Source organism: Chlorocebus sabaeus, chromosome 10 (assembly GCF_047675955.1).
Source record: "Chlorocebus sabaeus isolate Y175 chromosome 10, mChlSab1.0.hap1, whole genome shotgun sequence".
Lineage (NCBI taxonomy): Eukaryota > Metazoa > Chordata > Mammalia > Primates > Cercopithecidae > Chlorocebus > Chlorocebus sabaeus.
In genome coordinates, this window is record NC_132913.1 from 18,239,935 (window position 1) to 18,259,457 (window position 19,523).

Sequence of the window (19,523 nt, forward strand, 5' to 3'; positions counted from 1 at the left end):
TAGCATGTATATGTCCAGCAAACATTCTTGGTGACAGGCTATTCCTGATTTTGCTTCCCCTGAAATCGAATGCAAAACTGGTGTTATTAAATATGCTGCTTTGTTGCCAAAGGGACACTGCTTCCATTAGATTTAAAAATATCACTAGGTCGTCTTTGTGCGGACATCCTTTAAAATACAAACACTGCTTTATCTAATGCAGCTATACTGCATGTTATACATCTTTTTCTTTAAAACAAAAAGACAAAACTAGATTTATGGATAACATAAAATGCTTTCTGGATACACAAACACCAATGAAAACATTTTAAAAAAAATTAACAGACATCAACCGGTATAAATACACTGTCTAAAGCATTTAATGGTCTTTAACACAGTCAACTCCCTTGGGTTTGAAACAGTGTTAAATTCTCTCTTGCTTGTGGCAAAAGCTGTCAAGTCCAACACTGAAAAAATTGGTACCATTTCCTGGCCAGTAAGCACAGAACAGAGGGGCTAAATATTTTATGGTTTTATTTATTTATTTACTGTGTTCTCATGCTGTATTTTTCTCTTTTCTGTCTCTGCCTCCTGCTCGTGTCTGCCCAGGGCTGATTGTTGTGACATTGGCCGTATGCTGGATGCCCAACCAGATTCGGAGGATCATGGCTGCAGCCAAACCCAAGCACGACTGGACGAGGTCCTACTTCCGGGCGTACATGATCCTCCTCCCCTTCTCGGACACGTTCTTCTACCTCAGCTCGGTCATCAACCCGCTCCTGTACACGGTGTCCTCGCAGCAGTTTCGGCGGGTGTTCGTGCAGGTGCTGTGCTGCCGCCTGTCGCTGCAGCACGCCAACCACGAGAAGCGCCTGCGCGCCCACGCGCACTCCTCCACCGACAGCGCCCGCTTTGTGCAGCGCCCGCTGCTCTTCGTCGCGTCCTGGCGCCAGTCCTCTGCAAGGAGAACTAAGAAGGTTTTCTTAAGCACTTTTCAGAGTGAGGCCGAACCCCAGTCTAAGTCCCAGCCATTGAGTCTCGAGTCACTAGAGCCCAACTCAGGCGCGAAGAAACCAGCCGATTCTGCCGCAGAGAATGGTTTTCAGGAGCATGAAGTTTGAATGAATGTCAAGTGAGGGAGCCTCGAGTGGGAACTGGCCCTCCTCCCCCAAGAAAACGTCACCCTCACTCTGCAGTCTCAAACTATGCCCCCATCGGGGACGGAATGGACACTGGAGGCTTTGCAAAAGGCAGATGCCCACCTCAGTGACTTCTAAGGGCTGACTCTGCCAGCATGGCCTTGACCCTGGTTACTCAGACATGGGGGTGAACTTTCACTCCACCTCCTTCCTTGAAGTACATACTGAAAATTCAGCCAGACTGAATTTATTCAGAATGCTTTACACTGCCTCATTATTTGCACAGGAACAAAGAGAGAACATGGACTCCCGCTCCCTACCCAGAATAAAAGGACACTCAGAAGAACCTCAGGGAGGTGGGGGGTTGGGGGCAAGGGCTGGAAGAACAATGCGGGAGGGGGTGGCATCTCCTTCAGCTTCAGCAGTGTGCCGAGAAGAGGGCTAATTTGAGGAGCAGGATGGTGGTGGGGAGCCCTGGCCTGAGGGCCGAGGCAGAACTTCCCCTTTTCTTGGGCCTTGGCCCGTTGCAAAGAGGGGTGTTGCAGCAGCTGATGCACACTGAGTTCAGTTTCCCTGGCGAGCAGAAGGACTGGTACCCGGCAGAGGCGATGAGACAAGCCGCTGATGACGCACAGGATTTGCGGTACATGATCCCTGCAACACAGACCCAAAGGAGCTGAGTTAATGTGCACTGGCAAAAAGGATACCTGTCCCTCTGTGTCCAAATCCGAATAGACGGCTCTTCCTTACTCCTCCCCCAGCCCAGAGACTTGGTGAGGCCAGGGAGGTGCTTCAGATTGTCTCACTGATACTCAAAACACACAAGATAGATGGTGAAAGAGACAGGCACTATTTCATTAGTTTTAACCAAACTGTTCCAAAAGCTATTTGAGATGCCAATACCAGTGAATAAAGAGCTGTTAAAATGTAGGTCTGTATAAGTCAGAGTTCACATTGTGTACAAGGCAGTTTTTTTTTTTTTTTTTTTGGTTCAAAGTGTCTCATGCCAGTGAGGACCACAAGCAGTGCTTCTAGATCTTATCTCTGTTATTGCTTTATAAACGGCCACAGAGGGTTGGCTCTCAACTATGTGTTGATGAAATCCTGGGGTTCTGTGAAGAGACCAAATCTCCAAGGGGAATAAATATATTCCTACTGAAGGGGCACCTGGCTGTGTGTCCCTCACAGTCTTAATTCTCAGATGCTCTACCCTCAGGACACATGGCCATCTGCCAAGCCAGCACCACGCAGCTAGCACTCAGTGACACACACTGGGTACAAAAAGGAGCTTCCCAAGACTACTAGGGGGCCTGTCTCAAGGAGCATGTGTGGCCTGTCCAGCTGCAGTGTAGTCATCAAATTAGGGTGTCTTAATCATTTGATTTCTTAAAGGTGGACGTTTACTCAATTCGAATAATACTAGCTGAACTTATTTAAGGGCTTTCCTGTCTCCCAGGCCCTATTGAGACAGTTGTAGTGTCAGCTTCTTCACTACCCCAAGCAACCCTACGAGGGAGGCCCTCACGATCACTACCATTTTACAGATGCGAAGCCTCAGGGCCAGAGAGATTCAGGAACTTGCCCAAGGTCACAGGAAGTGGAGCAGCTGGGATTTGAAGCCAGCATTCTGGCTCCATGCTGCCAAGACTGTGTTACTGTATAGCAGCAAATTGGATTACCAATTAACTACAAAAATGGTGGGGATATTTTAGGGGGAGGGGGCTTTACTCTGAAGATAGCTTTTGTTGCGTGGGTATGTAAGTGGCTTTTTTTTTTTTTTTTTTGAGACAGAGTCTTGCTCTGTTGCCCAGGCTGTAGTGCAGTGGCACCATCTTGGCTCACTGCAAGCTCAGCCTCCCAGGTAGCTGGGACTACAGACACCCACCACCACATTGGCTAATTTTTTTGTATTTTTTAGAGTAGAGATGGGGTTTCACCATGTTAGCCAGGATGGTCTCAATCTCCTGACTTCGTGATCTGCCTGCCTCGGCCTCCCAAAGTGCTGGATTACAGGCATGAGCCACCGCACCCGGCCATATATGTGGCTATTTTATATTAATGAATTATTTTTTTTGGACAGATAATATTTAATACTAAAACTAGACTTAGAATTCAGGTCTTAATCCTGTTTGCTGCCTTACACAGCTGAGGGATATAGCATCCTACTAGTAACCGGGTCTCCTTATCCACTCATTTCCTACAAGTGTATGGGCAGGTGTGGTTTTGGTTTTGGCTCCCTCCTCCTTGAGAATTGCCACTTTGGGTGCTGTAGAAACAGTAAGGAATGAAACTGCCTAGAACTTCCAAGCGGGAGGTAAAGAAGTACTTTAGATTTACCTTAAAACATGCAATTTTATGTCATTTTTCCCCCTCTAACTGCATGTTTGTAGGGACTGATTTTCTAAGACCATTACAAAATCCTGGAAGGTGGCTGCTGTGGTAAGCTAAAGCCGAGGTACAGAGGATGCCTGTATCTATGTGTGGGAGGCACTGTTTGATTTCTAAGCAATATACTTCAGGGCATTGCCCATTTATAGATTTCCCATAGTCTCTACATTTGCCATCCATGGCCCTTTTTAGGAAATCATTCTACTCTTTTGATTCCTAAGTATGAAAAACACTAACTGGCATTTATTTGCCACTTCCTCTACAATGAAGTTTTTTTCTTTAAGTGAATTTTTAAACTTAAAAAAAAAAAACTTACTGAATATGTTTTTCTCTTTAAAAAAGTCAGTAGTGTGAAAATGGCCCTTGAGTACCCCTGCCAGTTCCAGGCCCTCCACCGTGCTCCCCTGGAGGCAGATGCTGTCATCAGTGTGGCGTGCCTTCTTCCAGGCTGGTTTCTCTACATTTACGTATATGCCCAGGGAGAAATAAAGCCCGTGTGTTCGCACACATTTGTTAACAGTATCACATCCTATATGCTACTCTGCAATTTGCATTTTTATTCAGTGACATGGCTGGGAGCTTATTTTTAAGGCGAACTTTGCAAGGTTAAGGATCAGTGATGAGGTAGGTTAGCTGGATACATAGTGTATGTCATTATGAAGAGATGGACTAACAGAGCCATAATCTTTACAGCTGCTGAGACCCTCATATGTCATTAGTCAGAAACAATTCATCTTCATAAGTGGCACCATCTCTGCTCACTGAAAGTTCAGCCTCCTGGGTTCACACCCGGGAGAGGTACAAGCTCTCAAGTTGGTGGTTCATGAACTGAGGGCACCACAATGAGGTTTTCTGAAGGGTAAGGTTGACAGCTCCATAAGAAAAGGGGCATTTACTAGATGCTCCAAGAGGGAAGAAACAGGTATCTGAGGTCAGATAGGTGTGTCCATTGCCAGGATGGCTGCTCCAGGCCAGGCATCCTGAGGAGGCCCAAGGGCCAGCAGGCTTCTAGGCTTGAGGGCCATGAGGCTCAGGGTAGCTGTGGGCTCCTATGAGCCTCCCTTGCTTAAGGTCTAAGTCTGGAAACTGGCACGAGAGATGCTTTGGGTGAGACTGGAAGTGACTGAAGAGGTTTCTAACCAGATGAAAGGAAATGTGGAGCTAGGCATCAAGGTAAGTGACAGGCAACTGGCTGGTGTCGGGCTATGGAGGAGCTGACTTTGGAGACATTCAAGAAGAAAAAGTACGCTAGTTCTAAACTGGACAGTAGCAGAGGAAGCAGGGAGGAGTTGTTGCGCTAATAGAAATCGGGAAATTTGAGATTAAAGAGGGCTGTCAGAAAACAAAGGCATGTTACTTATCCTCTTGATGACAATTCACGTGGTGGAAATAACACGGTGCCTCCTTTGAGAGAGGTGGGATGGGGCCGAGTGGCGAGGCTGGGACAGAGGGACTGATATGTGGAAAGGCTGATGTTTGCAGTCTGCAAAGAAGTGGAAATAAGCCACCTCTCCCACGGCTTCAGATAAAGAAAAACTGTCCAGGTTCGTTGTAGGCACTTCAGCAGGCAGGCTGGCATGGGAACGGAGGTCCAAGGACAAACGGGGATGGTTTTGGGGAATGCTGAGAGCTGCCCTGTGAGGAACATGTGATTGAAGACCACACAGGCTGCCAGGTAGCTTTAAGAAAATGCCCCTGGGGTTTAGACACGAATGGCTGCCTGCACGGATGCAACTGGGGAAGAAAGACTCGGAGGCACCAAGGAAGAGAGGGGTGTAGAATAAAGACTCACACTGGAAGGAAATAAGGAATGCTGCCAGGTGGGGAGGGCCCAATGAGGACTTAGAACTCCTGAACAGTTCCATCATTCACATGCTTAGGATAAATTCCAGGTAGATCTAAGATTTAAATGTTGGGGGGAAAGAAACCCATAAAAGTACTAAACGACACTTTGGAACCTTGGGAGTTTTATGTAAGAGTTGTAAAGGCCATTCTATGACACAACACCCAGACACCATTACAGAAAATACTGAAAAATTACACTATACACATATACACACAAACTCTGCCTAATAAAATGCCTATACATAGGATAAAAAAACAAGTGAAATATTTGAAAAAAAAATTGTAATTCCAATCACAAAGCAGATTTCCTTAATATGTAAAAAGGTCCTAGAAATCTGTAAGGAATAAATAATAAATCAGTAAGGAATAAATAACTCATTAGAAAAATAGAGAAAGCAAATGGACAGTTCACAGAAAAAGAAACAGAGCTTTGAAACACATGAAAAGATACCCTCTCGTATCATAAGAAGAATGCAAATTAAAACTACACTGAGATGTCACTATCACTTGGGCAGAGACTTAAAAGTTTATTACGAACACTGTGTTAAAAGTTTATTATAAACACTGCGTGAGTCTTAGAAAAAGGCCCTTTCCCACATTGTTGGTTAGGAGAGTAAATAGGTATAATTTCCATGAAGGCAATGTGGCAATAGCTATCAACATTGCAAATGCATGTACTCTGTGACCTGGCAATTCCACTTTTATGTATGTATCCTACAGACATATTCACATACATACACAATGACTGTACACAAGGTTATTCATGGTAGAGTACAGTGTCATGGCAAAAGAAAAGACCATCACTCTATCCATCACCAGGGCACTGGTAAACTTCCAGTGTCTTATCTGCACAATGCAATTCCACAAAGCCACAGAAGAAGATACTGAGTTTAAAACAAAGCAAAGTATGTCTGGACAGTTCCTTCCTTCCTTTTCTCTCCCTCCGTTTTTTTTTTTTTTTAAAGAGTTTGTTTCTTACTATGCTTCAGATGCAGTTTTAAGAGCTTTATGAATATTAACTCATTTAATCTTTGTAGTAACTCTAGCAAGTAATCCTCATTTTGCAAGTGGGGAAACTGAGGCAAAAATAGGGTATGTAATTTGCTTAGGGGCCATTCAGGTAATATGTAGTGGAGCTGGGATTTAAGCCCAGGAGATCTGGATTTATAATCTATACTGTTAACCATTATACTACACTGCCTACCATGCTATAACATGCATCCATTGGGGAAAATAAAAATTAAACACACACATTTTGCATGCATATGCATAAAAATTTATGGAAGAATACACAAAAAAGATAACATTGGTTGTCTCTGGTGTGAGATTCTACGTGGCCACAGGAGAGGAGTGGGAAAAAACTTTTGACCCTTTCTTACCATTTAAAATCAGAACCATGAGAGTAAAGTATCATTTTTAAAATGACTTAAACACCCCCAATGAACCATCCTCAAATGGCTTCTTTCTCAGTGTAGTACAAGTTCCTTCCTAGCTGTGTCCACCAGAGGGCTCTAGGGAATGACACACTGAAGAAAAGAGCCACCAGGAGCTGCCCCAAAGCCCAAGTCTCAGGGTCACAGGGCAGGGGTACTTGTGCCTGTGGTTCTCTCTGCTTTTCCTTTAACCCGGACCCCATGAGATCAGGTCTGAGCCTGAGGGAGGAGGAGTCGTGAGTAAAACAAGGGCCTTGTCATGGACTGATGGTGGGGGCAGAGACTGGCATAAGGGCAGTCAGAAGGATCCATAATTCAAAATGTACAAATCCAACAGTACCATTCCTCACCATGTACCATCAAAACAAAACACACTTTCACATCCTTAATAGGAAAAAGGTACATTTATACTATACATGGTAAGCAGCAGTTGAAGAAAAGTACAGAGCTCTATTCTTATCTGGAAGGTTCTCAATGACAGTTCCAGAATGACAGTTAAGTATACCATTTAAGAAAGAAACCACAAAGCAATACAATACGTGCTCCAGTGCTGTGTCTGCAGGGGGATGTCTGTGCACACACCTAAGTGTGTGAGTTGCCATCTCTAAGTCATACCACCGCAAGAGGTCCAGAGGCAATGCACCAAACAATGTGATTCCTTTAGGGCTGGGTGGTAGTCAGGAGCCACTTTTCATTGTTTGACAGGGGTCCACAACACGATGACACATCTCTGAAATATGAGATAGGTCTGGCAAAGAACACCACGGTTCAGCACAACTACAGCAGCAACATGGGCAGTAAGGGATGGCTGGGTTCTAGCTGGGCATGGGCCCGATTCCCCTGAACCCTCATGGCTGGCCTCAGAAACCACCACTGCCGGGTTAGGGTAGGAGAAGGTCATGACCAAGAACAGGGGAGGGACACCATTTGGAGACTTTCCCAAAGAGCTGAGAGATGCTTCCTGCCTTTCTTCCCTGCATGATTTTTCTCTTAATCGCTTCTAATACACTACATATTTTACTAATGTGTCTTTATTAATAGAACGTAAGCTCCAGCAATCAGAACAGTGCCTGGCACATAACGACACAAGTATTTACCAAAGGAATCAATGAGTAAATGAAGGGAAGAAAAGGAGAAGACGACAGAAGGAAAGCGGGTTATTTGAAGGAGGTCCAGAGGTGCTTTTCTGACTGGTTTTGAGTAGGACTTCATTCCTAGGCTGGTGTCGCCTGGGTAACAGAGGTTACATAAAGCTACAGTTCACCTCCAGGCCTTGGTTGACAAAGGCAGAACTGTGAGAGGCTCTGATCTTAGTTAATACAGATGCAGACCCAGAGCTAGAAGGCTCCACTGGTGGATGAAGGGCTGTCCATCAAACGTGGCTCGGATAATCCCAGCTTGGACCAGCTCCCAGTCGCTCCACCCTGCAGGGGCAGAGATGTGTCCTGCCAAGGCCAAGTCATTTCTCACGGCTCTAATCCACAGACCAGGAGTGTGCCCGTGGAACACACCACCCACTATCACCAAATTAATCAAGCCACCCAGCGTTTAAAACTTTAATCCTCTTTAAGTCTTTAGAGAGGTGATGGCCTCCTGGGGGCTCTTGGATTGAGACGGGTGGCTATGCGTGCTTGCTTTAAAAACACCACAAATTGTTCTCCCTGAGGAAGTCATTCGTATTAATCTGCCTTATTTATTTGGATGTGAATGATGGGCATGCCAAGGAATGAAGGAAAGGATAAATAAAATACTGAGGTTCCTTCCCAGGCACTTCATTCCACTGTAGCCATTGTACCTAGTCCCTGGGATCCAAGAAATCAGACTATAAAGGAATTTACACTCTCAGGAGTTCTGCTGAAAAGGTAGATATGGAAATAAGGAAAAACAGACTGGATCCTCTGTACCCTACGCACTGGAATTAAATATAAATTTTGATTGAAATGCATCCAAATCGATGCCACAAAAATACTTCTGCGCCATTGTGTGTTCTCCCTGCTTTACAGACATTAGAAATGATCCTTCCATGTTAAATGGACTAATAGAAGTAAAGCCCCTGGGGGGGGGGTTCTTTTGTTATGTATTATTTGATAACATGTATGTGAGTTATGAAGCACAGTCATAAAAGGAACACTTGTAAATCCTCCATCAGTCTAAGAACTAGAATTTCATCAACTGTTGTGATTGTTTTACAACAATCTCACAGTCTTGTACGCTTACCTTTCCAAGAGTTAACTGCAATGCTAATTTCATAATTTTTTTTTTTAAAGAAGGTGATTGTAGACTCAGACTTAAGACTTTAAGATTTCTGTTTTCACATGTCATGCTCCTTCTAATCATTTTGCTGAAAATGACTTTCCATGTCGTAAATGATACACATTTTGATTGGATTGGCCTTTAGAAGCCTTGTCCACACACAAGATGGTACCTTAACTATTACTAGAGAAGTTTCATGAAGGAAATTCTTAGTTCAGATTGTTGTCAAAACTCTGCTGTTTTCCCATTGTTTAAACTCTGCTGTTAGTAACTCCCCAAATATCAGTCGCTAGAAAGTCTTTGTATCCCTAACACTTAGAATAAGGCTTGGAACTTGGTAAATGTTCAGCAAATGTCCATGATATTTAATAATTTAATAAAGTCATAGAAAAACTTCAAGCAGATGATTATTTCAATACCATTTAAGATCAATTTGACAATGTGAAGTATGTGTGTGTATATATATAAAATACACACATATATATACACATATACACACATATTTTTAAAGCTATGAATTATATGAAGCCTCTAGCAAGTGAATCAGATCTATGATGTGGGTTGGTTCAGGGAGCATTTTCTGACTCATGCCCTTCATTCATACAAGTAGTTGTGATTGAATTCACATACACCATGTCACTTAATTCAGAGGGGCTGGTAATGTCAATAAAGACTGATTTGCTGACATTTAAAATTACTGACTCCACTTTCACCCACAGCTTTAAACACTCTGTCCTTGTTCCTCTTGGACTATATTTGGGCCACTTCTTAGCAGATGCATTAGTTTTGCATTCAGGTGGAAGAAGACGAGAGGCAAGCCAGGAGGTGAGGCAGGAGGAGGGAGGAAGAAAGAAGTTTTAGAAGTTGATGTGGATTCTGAATGGCCCCTGTCTTCTTCCTTGCAGCAAGCACTTCATCAGGCATCTGGCTTGCTTTAGAGGGCTGAATTATTGATTACACGGGGGAAAGAAGAAAGATGGTGTTTTCTCTTTGTTTGAATCCAGCCCTTTCTGCTTGTTCCTAACACACAGCTGGGTCACCACAGCTTGAGTGGGCTGAATAAAAAACACCTGCAACAACCTTGCTAGAGGTAAGTCTGGCGCAGCAGTGGTCTCAGCTTTGGAATTCCACATTACTGAGAGTTAGAACGTGGTTCCCGGGCCAGCATCCTGACCCAGAAGCCTGAAGGTTGACCTGTCTGGTGGCAGACAGGTACAAAAACTCTTTAGTGTACTGAATCACTGATGCGGTGCCATCCTTTTGGAAACAAGGCTTCTTCATCAAAGTTCTTTGCCACATACTTCACTAAAGGCAGTCCCTTGGTGAAGGTGCACCCAGGCCCCAAGTAGGCGCAGTGTTAGAACCCCACCAGGGAAGAACAGCTCAAGGGGTGCTTTCCAGGCATTCATTCCTTGCAGAAGAATTACCTGGGCATTCCTTAAATATACAGATTCCTGGAAGCACCTACAGGTGGATCTAACACTGGTCGCCTAAACTTCCAACTTATTGCACTGGGGAGGGAGAGAGCATATCCTGGCTGTAACTGCAAGTTTTAATTTATCCAAGGAGAAGTATTTCTTCTAACAGCAAAGATTTCATTATACATTACAGCCTGGCTCCCGTTCTGTGGTTGGGACTTGGGGAGGCCTCCGAACACCCTCTGAGGATCCACTGCTAAGGACGGGGAGAGATGAGTCCGTTTCCTCTTCATTGCTTCCCAGGCTCTGTCGTCTTCACACCCATTTCCTTTCTAACCCCATTGTCAAAACTGACCTGTTCTATCAGCCCCCTTAGAGGACAGGCTTCCCCTATGTACCTGCCCTCCAAGGACTCAACTGTCAAGGGCATAGCTGTTCATTGTACACGACTGAGCTCATAGGTGGGGTGACCAGGTGAGAAGTCCAGGACACTCCTGCGGGTGACATTGCTAGTTGGACTACTGCACACTAAGATGGTTTCCCTCCCTTTGGCCCTTTAATATCCCACGGGGGTGGCTTTTCATGTTCAAAACCTATAGTGTATACAGTACATTTCTATTCCAAGGGTGGGCACACTTTTTCGGTGAAGGGCTAGACAGCAAAGATTTTGGTCTTTGCAGGCCAAATGCTCTGTGATAATCCAATATCTGGATTTTGATACTGTATCATAGAAGCAGCCATAGACAGTACATAAACAAATGGGTGTGGCTGTTGCACTAAAACGATTTACAGAAATACACTTCATTAGTCTGCACAGGCTGGCATACCAAAATACCACAGACTGTGTGGCTTAAACAACAGAAATGAATTTTCTCATGGTTCGGGAGACTGCAAGTTAAAAATCGAGGTTCCAGGAAATTTGGTTTCTGGTGAAGGCTCTCTTCCTAGCTTGTGGGTGACCCCTTCTCTCTGTGTCCTCACATGGCCTTTCCTCTGTGTGTGCACAGAGAGCGAGCTCCCCCTCTCTCTCCAGGTGACTCTCCCTATTTTATAAAGACCCTGTTCCCATCAGGCCAGGGCCTTGTTCTCATGACCTCATCTAACCTTAATTATCTCCCAAGGCCCCATCTCCAAATACCATCACATTGGGGATTAGGACTGCAATACATGAATTGTGGACACAACTCAATCATAGCACAGACAGTGGGCCACATTTGGCCGAGGGCTGTAGCTTGCTGTCCTCTCTTCTATCAAAATCTGATCACCTTTCCATTATGAAATCAATCCTTTCCACCCAATCTTTCCTCTGCAGTTAGCAGTTACATAAGAAAAGCCACCACAGTTCAGAACATTTGCTTTTGGAAGAATATCAAAAAGGGTCTCTTAGTTCCACGTGTGTCAACGCTACTCTATCAAAGGCCTTTGCTAGTTTTATAGGCTTTGTAGACTCTTATCTCCATATTTTAAAATGTATTAAAATGGAACTGTCTCAGCCGGGCATGGTGGCTCACGCTTATAATCCCTGCACTTTGGGAGGCCGAGGTGGGCAGATCATGAGGTCAGGAATTTGAGACCAGCCTGGCCAACATGATGAAACCCTGTCTCTACTGAAAATACAAAAATCAGCTGGGCGTGGTGGAGGCCCCCTATGTTCTCAGCTACTCGGGAGGCTGAGGCAGGAGAATAGCTTGAACCTGGGAGACAGAGGTTGTAGTGAGCCATAATCATGCCAATCATTCCAGCCTGGGCAACAGAGCAAGACTCTGTCTCAAAACAAAACAAAAACTGTCTCTACAGAAAGCCTACCCTTCATAGCAGACCCAACCCTGCAGTTGGCTTGGAATCCACAGTAATGGACAGCAGGGCTACATTCTAGCAGGGGACACAGCTCAGTTTGAGGGAAAAACAGGAAAAGAGAGGCGAAGCTGGAGCCACTACCTGAGGGCTGTTTCCAGTGTGGGCGGGATACAGGCCCGCTGAATAAAACTAGCATTTAGGTGTTTTAGGTGCTGTTCTCTTTAAAGCCAAAACCCTGCAGGGAAACCTGCACAGGACTCCCTCTCCACACCGCATGAGGTTCTGTGTCAGCATGGCTGCCTTTAGGAGTGCCTCCAACATAAACCAGAGCCACCTGTTTTTGGTAAACGAGGACTCTAAAATGCAAGTTGCGGGTCTTATTTCCTGTGATGTCCTCATTTTAACCATGGTAGGTCTAGAGTGTTGCTTGGGCTCCATCATTCTTCTATTTTCTGCTTTCAAGAAGCAGAGGAGCCTTTGGTGCAGAGGATCAGTGTTGACGTGGTAACTTTTTCCCTCTCTGGGCTTAATAATTTTCTAGCTGTAGTTTCAGAAATGTTATGGGTTTATACATCTTCTTAAAAACATAATACTTGACAATGAGAAGAAAAAAATATCACTGATTTTGTTGCTTTTCGAAATACCATTTTCAAATAAATGTTCATTGCCAAAGAGATAATCTAGGAATCGAAATGGCCATGTCACTTACTAAGTTCTTCCTTTGATATATTATTTCTTGACCTGTTGAAACAACCACTTTAGGCTCAAAGATTCCATTCATAGTTGGCAAATCCATATGATATTTGGTCATAAAGCAATGAAAGTTTCAATAATGAACTGAAATTGTTAATAGCTTTACCATGAAGATGACCTGAGGAGAATGACTGACAATGTTGGAATGTAAAGAAATGTGCTTAAAGATGAGGGTCTTCTGCTAACTTCTTTCACCAAGCTCTGCTTCCAGAAGCCATGATCCTCTCCTTTAATGGTCTTATCATTAAGTAGATCCTCATCTACTTAATGGGATAGAGGAAACTAAAGAAGCTCATGTCCATATTTCATTCTAATTCTGAAATAATTCCTTACCCTGCAGAAAGAACAACCCTAGAGTCTAACAGACCTAGACTGGAATTCTCCCTGAGCCACTTTATTGGATGATACACTTCACTTCTGTAAGCCTCAGTTTGCCTTTTTGAACCAATGACCCAGTGGATAAAGCTGGAGCTTTTGGTTGGACTTTCCAACTTCCCAGTGGACAGAGCTGGAGCAATTTGAGCAAGAAAACAAATAATGATAGTATTGGATTATAACCCCCTCCAATAAGGTAAATACCCATGAGTTCATGCTGACATACAGAAATGAGCAAGTACATATGTGCAGAAGACACAGATTTTTCTTACAGAAGGATTCCAGTTAATAAATGCAGAAGGAATGAGGGAAATAGAAATTAAGATTAGAACACCATGGTAATAACTGATGTGGGAGAGATCCACCAACAGACACTGAAATTATTGAACAAAGTTGGAGGAGAAACAGTGTATTTAAATAGTTTCAAAGTATCTTCTTCAAGTTATTAATTACAAAGGAAAACATAGTAAACAGTGGAAAAACCCAGCAGATACTATCTGAATCAAAAGTGATCAAAGTTAACATCACCAGTAGTAAGACACTGACAGCATGCCCCCCTTGCTACAGTGCACTGGGAAGGGTGCATATCTTCTGAGGATTCTTGTCAAAAATGCAAAACTTCTATTTGATCATGAGAAAACAGCAGACAATCCCAAACTGAGGGACAGGGTACAAAAATCCAGACCAGTTCTCTTCAAAAGTGTCAAGATCACAAAAGACATGGAAAGAACGATGCATTGTCAGAGGTTAGAGGAAAAGGAGACATGACAATGAAATGCAATGTGGGATCCCAGATAGGATCTTGGAACACAAATGGCAAAACTGTGGGAATCTCAAAACAAAGCATGGTTTCATTAACAGTACTACGCCAATGTTAATTTCCTAGCCTTGATCATCGTACTATGGTTATGCAGGTTGTTAACACTAGCCAAAGATGGGGGAAGGATATGTAGAAACTGCACTATATTTTGCAGCTTTTCTACAAGTCTCAATTTATTTCCACATACAACACTTTTTAAAGACATTGATATGAGCTGGGCATGGTGGCACTTGCCTGTGGTCCCAGCTACTCGAGAGGCTTAAGTGGGATGATTATTTGAGCCTGGGAGGCAGGGGTTGCAGTGTGCTGAAATTGTTCCACCGCACTCCAGCCTGGGTGACAGAGTGGGACCCTGTCTCAAAAAAAAAAAAAACAAAAAAACAAAAAAGTTGGTATGAATGTGGGAAAAATCTACACGTTCTTTCTGTGCTACACATACCCACAGCAAACGCAGTGAACTACGCTTGGCCACTCTCATGCTAATGAGTAATAGGGTGAGTGTATAGTCTGTGTGTAGGTGACAGACATAGCCCCAACCATCCATGCTATTAACTGCTTAACTCTTGCCTCAAAGGGCTTGGAGGGTCCTGAAATGACTGGTTTTCATTGTGATGGGAAGAGAACATTACTGAAGGAATGTTTTTTCTTCAGTCTCAAGGTCCATCCATGTAAAAGGAACTCAATTAGTGTGACTCTTGGCTTCTTTCCCTTTTTATTTTTATTTATTTATGAGACAGAGTCTCACTCTGTCACTCAGGCTGGAGTGCAGTGGCACAATCTCAGCTCACTGGAACCTCCACCTCCCGGGTTCAAGTGATTCTCCTGCCTCAGCCTCCCAAGTAGCTGGGACTACAGGCGCCCGCCACCACGCCCGGCTAATTTTTTTGTATTTTTAGTAGAGATGGGGTTTCACCATGTTAGCCGGGATGGTCTCCATCTCCTGACCTCGTGATCTGCCTGCCTCGGTCTCCCAAAGTGCTGGGATTACAGGCGTGAGCTACCAATCCCTGCTGGCCTCTCTCTCCCTTCTTAATTCTCTCTGCCCTAAGGGAGGTGGAGTGACATGTCTGATGGGTAAATCTGGAAAGAACAGACTGGGCACACGCTGCTTATCCCTTTCCTGTTCCTTCTTGAAAGTGAGTGACTCATAGCAAACAGGTATTCTGCCCTGCTTCTCAGGGCAAGAAACTACCCGTATCTGGCCTTGTCTGTGGCTGGGTCAACCAGCTGATTTAGAGATGCCAATGTGAAAGCTCATTTGACCCCCGTCCCCAAGTTATTCCCTCCAACTTAGCCTTTCTCAGTAACAATGGTGATATTTCAGGCCTCATCTGCCTTGTTCCTTATTTCTTAATTTGCTTAGAATCTGGGTGAGAAAGAACGTTGATAACCATTGGGCACTCATTAGACCCCAGTAGATGCCATTTGTCCCAGTTTACACAGTGTCCTAGAACTTAATTCTAAAAATTCTAAAGCCTTGATTCTGGGGGGTTGAGAAATTTATTTTATTTATTTTATTATTTTATTTTATATTTTATTTTATATTTTATTTTATTTTATTTTATTTTATTTTATTTTATTTTATTTTATTTTATTTTTGTGACAGTCTTGCTCTGTCGCCCAGGCTAGAGCCATCTCTGCTTACTATAAGCTCTGCCTCCTGGGTTCACACCATTCTCCTGCCTCAGCCTCCTGAGTAGCTGGGACTATAGGCGCCTGCCACCACACCTGAGTACTTTTTTGTGTTTTTAGTAGAGAAGGGTTTTCACAGTGTTAGCCAGGATGGTCACGATCTCCCCATCTCGTGATCCACCCGCCTCAGTCACCCAAAGTGCTAGGGTTATAGGCGTTAGCCACCGTGCCCGGCCGAGAAGCATTTTCTAAACTAATCTTCTCCTACAAACAGCCCCTGGACCTTGAGGATCATAAATGGTCATCATTTAACATTTTTTCCTGCTAGAGGTGTTGAGCCTCTTAGTTGTATTGAGACCAAAAGGAGATCTGTCACCCCCCGCCCAACTCCCCTACAGATGTACATACAACTTTCGGCAATCAGAGAGTTTGAAGCTACAATTCTATTACAAACGACTTGCTACAAGTATGCTTTTAAGATAAATTATTTTTGCAGTTTTTTCACTTTAACCTCTGCCCCAATGATCGTAAAAACGGAGGCAGGGGGCCTGAGTTCTTTTCTCTCTGTGGACCACTATGCATTTATCTTTTCCAATAGTTTCCTTTGCCTCTGCTCTTTTTTGTTGGTACAAAGACAGAAATTTCTAAACAGAGCCTTTAATAGTCCATTCCCTTTTACCCATGTTATGCAATGTAGCTTTAAAGTCGAACTCTTCCAGCAAACTGCTACTTGTGTGAATGCCTGTTTGGGAGTGACACGAATCTTTCCCTACTGGAAAAATAACCAACACTTACTGCACTACAGTGACGATTACATCACAATAAGTATTCTGTGCAGGACCAGGAACAGTTCCTCAAAGAAAACTGCTTGGGGAACGGGTCACTGGAATGAACTACAAGCATTTTCACTGAGCTCAAAGAAACTGCAAGAAAAAAGATCTTCGATTTGCATCCAAGTATTTTTTTTTTTTCTCTGAAAGAACACTGGGTGAGAAATTTTGACATTTTCTGCATTCTAATGGAAATGACTTGGGAAGTAGAGGTTTATCTATACATTTGCCTCATTGCTGCCATGATGGGCACTGTTTATCAGGAATAAAGAGAAAAGATCAAGAAAGTAGCTCTTTTCTGGAGAATTTTGTGCTCTGGCTCTTAAGTACTTTTGCTTTGCCATGAATGTGAATATTTTAAAGACCAAAAAAGCCCCCTCCATTTGAGTTGCAGATGGCCACAGGAACCAAACAAGAATGCTAACAACTCATTTTAAAAAGGGAAAAAGAAAGCAAGTGCCAAGTTCCACACTGTGCATCCATACTGATGTTGAGCCCATCTTGGCCTAGCTGGTAGAACTGACAATTGTGAATAATATTAAGGGGCTGCAGTGATCCCTAAGGGTAAAAATAAATGTGTTTGTTAAAACAACAGCCATGTCAACAATGAAATAGACATGAAACAAGGATAACCCAAGAACACATTTGTTTTCCTCGTAACAGGGATGTGTTAAGTTCATTATTCAGAGGACTTTGATTACCCTTTCCAAAGATTTTTGGTGAGTTTAATTTTCGAGGCTGTTAACCACTGATGTCAACTTAATTATAGCAAGCAAACAACCAACCCATAATGTATGATGCCAATTGCTGGTTTTACTTTAGTCTTGCATTAGACTTGGATTTCTTTGTTCATTTATAACTTTCTGAGGCAGGAAGGTTTCTGCACAGTCACTTGCTTTCCCTCAGCTGGTGTCTTTGTTTTCCAGTTTGCCATGGGGGATTGAGGGAACAGATATTTATGACTTATTATCTCAGTATTAACAGTGCCCTTCAATGATTTATGAAGCTGTGCTGTTGCATTTTTAACCCTGATGTCCTTCTGATTATTGTTCTCAAATGGTAAGATTAACACAGTGGGGTCCGAAGATTCCTAATCAGTTTCTTGCATACAAATTCACCCAAATGTAGGGAAGACAGAGTCCTTGGTGGCATAACGACTTCCAGATGGAATGAACTGAGAACATCTAAGCACTTAACCCAAAGCACCCTTATATTTGTCACCATGAACATGATGTCCTCACGCTAAAATTTAATTATACATTTGTACCTCAGCATTCGGTGAACCAGAATTCTAGAATGTCATGTACATCTTGTGTTAAAGTTCAGGATAACATTTGTTAGTATTTGTTAGTATATGTGTTTCTTTTCTTCCAAAGGGTGACAGTGATCCAGCATGAAGGTCCTTTGACTATACATTTCGGTGTTCAATTTAGGTAAAATAATGGTGACTTTCGGGAAATAAAATGATCCCTGTCATTTTTCCAGGGGTCCCTGGAGGCACTGCGTTGAATTTTTCCAATCTTGTGCACGGACTTCTCAAAAGGTGATCTGGCAGACAATCACAGTTGACCACTCAATCACTACCCTTATAGCTACTAGCGGCCATGAGACAGTGATCTGATCCATGAAAGGTAAAGAGAATTTTGCGGGGGGCGGGGGGGGGGACTTTGGAAACGTTTTTGTGTTCTCATTAAAAGGCAAAGCTTAAGACACAAGCTCTTTGGTGCTATCCCTTCCCTTGAACCTGAATATAGTGGTCATCTTGTGATCAAGAGGCAAACCTGAGGACAAACAGCCAATGTGCTTAGGGAAGTAAGAAGAAAAATGGAGAAAGCTTGGGTTTTTGATGACATCACTGGGCTGTGGGAGCAACCCCAAGATCACCTATGTAGACTATTTTGTTACATAAACAAGAAATGTCTTTATGGTTTATGTCCCTGCTACTTACAGCTGAGAACATTCTTACGTGATACAGGAAGCAAGGTCTAGGGTGGAGGCAAGAACAGAAAGGACTGGGGCAGCAGTAACAGCTGGTAAATTCTGTTAGGAAGTGTTGCCCCAGAGACTAATGAAGGGAGGGAAAATGCTTCTTGATGCCTAGGAGCTGTTGCAGCCATAGCTGTTTTGGCCTTCCACCCGAGGATGATGCCAGGTTTTGTCAATATCATGACAGTGATATTAATAATATTCAACAAAGGGGGCAAAAATACAAGCAATTAGTTAAATTCTTAGATCCCAGTGAAAGAGAGTAACGGAAAAGCAGATAGCAGGAGAGTACAAACAAAGTTTGTTTGCTTCCCTTTGTGGTTTAATTTGCCCAAACTGAATGGTTTAGAAGTACATCCCCCAGCTGAAGGTCTAACTGCCTGTATCTTATGGAACGTACCTGTGTGTATTTGTAATTTGTGTCTTCTGTGTGGGAGAGGACTAGGGGGCATAAAACCACGTGGGGGAATTTTCTTTCTTCCCAAGGGAGCTGATGAACAAGGTTGAATTCCCAGGGCAGCAGAGTTCCAGCTGAGGACTGTTCAGCAGTAACCCAGTCCCCCAGCTTCCTTGATCACCATATAAGCTGGTGTTGTCGAGGTGTGTGTGTGTGTGTGTGTGTTTCCTGAAAACACTCCTATTCAAAGCAAAGCCAGGTCAGCGTTAAAAGCAAGCTGACAAAAAGAACTATAAAACCAGGGGTGGATTACATTTCAGAGTGATTCCTTAAATTACAACTATCACTAACAGGCATTAGTCAGCTATTTCTAGTTTAACTAAAAAGTAAAAGTTATATTCAACTTGTCTTTATTCTACTTTTCCTCTTATGCTAAACATTTAAGCTCCTTCATTTCTGCTATAATATTTTGAAGTGG

The 19,523-nt window shown here is 43.3% G+C and overlaps 2 protein-coding genes across 2 annotated transcripts in view; one reads left to right on the forward strand and one right to left on the reverse strand.

The window, feature by feature from the left end:
* Positions 1-341: 341 nt before the first annotated feature.
* Positions 342-19,523, reverse strand: part of LYPD1 (LY6/PLAUR domain containing 1) — a 30,338-nt gene continuing 11,156 nt past the window's right edge. The window contains exon 4 of the mRNA XM_007964769.3: positions 342-1,772. Within this exon, the coding sequence (XP_007962960.2) occupies positions 1,537-1,772 (236 nt within the window). The 3' untranslated portion in view covers positions 342-1,536. The remainder of the gene's footprint in view (positions 1,773-19,523) is intronic.
* Positions 507-1,211, forward strand: LOC103216966 (G-protein coupled receptor 39-like). Its single transcript, XM_007964767.3, has one exon. It carries the CDS (start codon positions 507-509, stop codon positions 1,098-1,100), a length of 594 nt encoding a protein of 197 aa, XP_007962958.2. The 3' UTR covers positions 1,101-1,211.

What these genes read in the sequence shown, in the direction of transcription:
- LOC103216966 (XM_007964767.3), top strand. Translation starts at nt 507, where the DNA reads ATGGTTTTATTTATTTATTTACTGTGTTCTCATGCTGTATTTTTCTCT.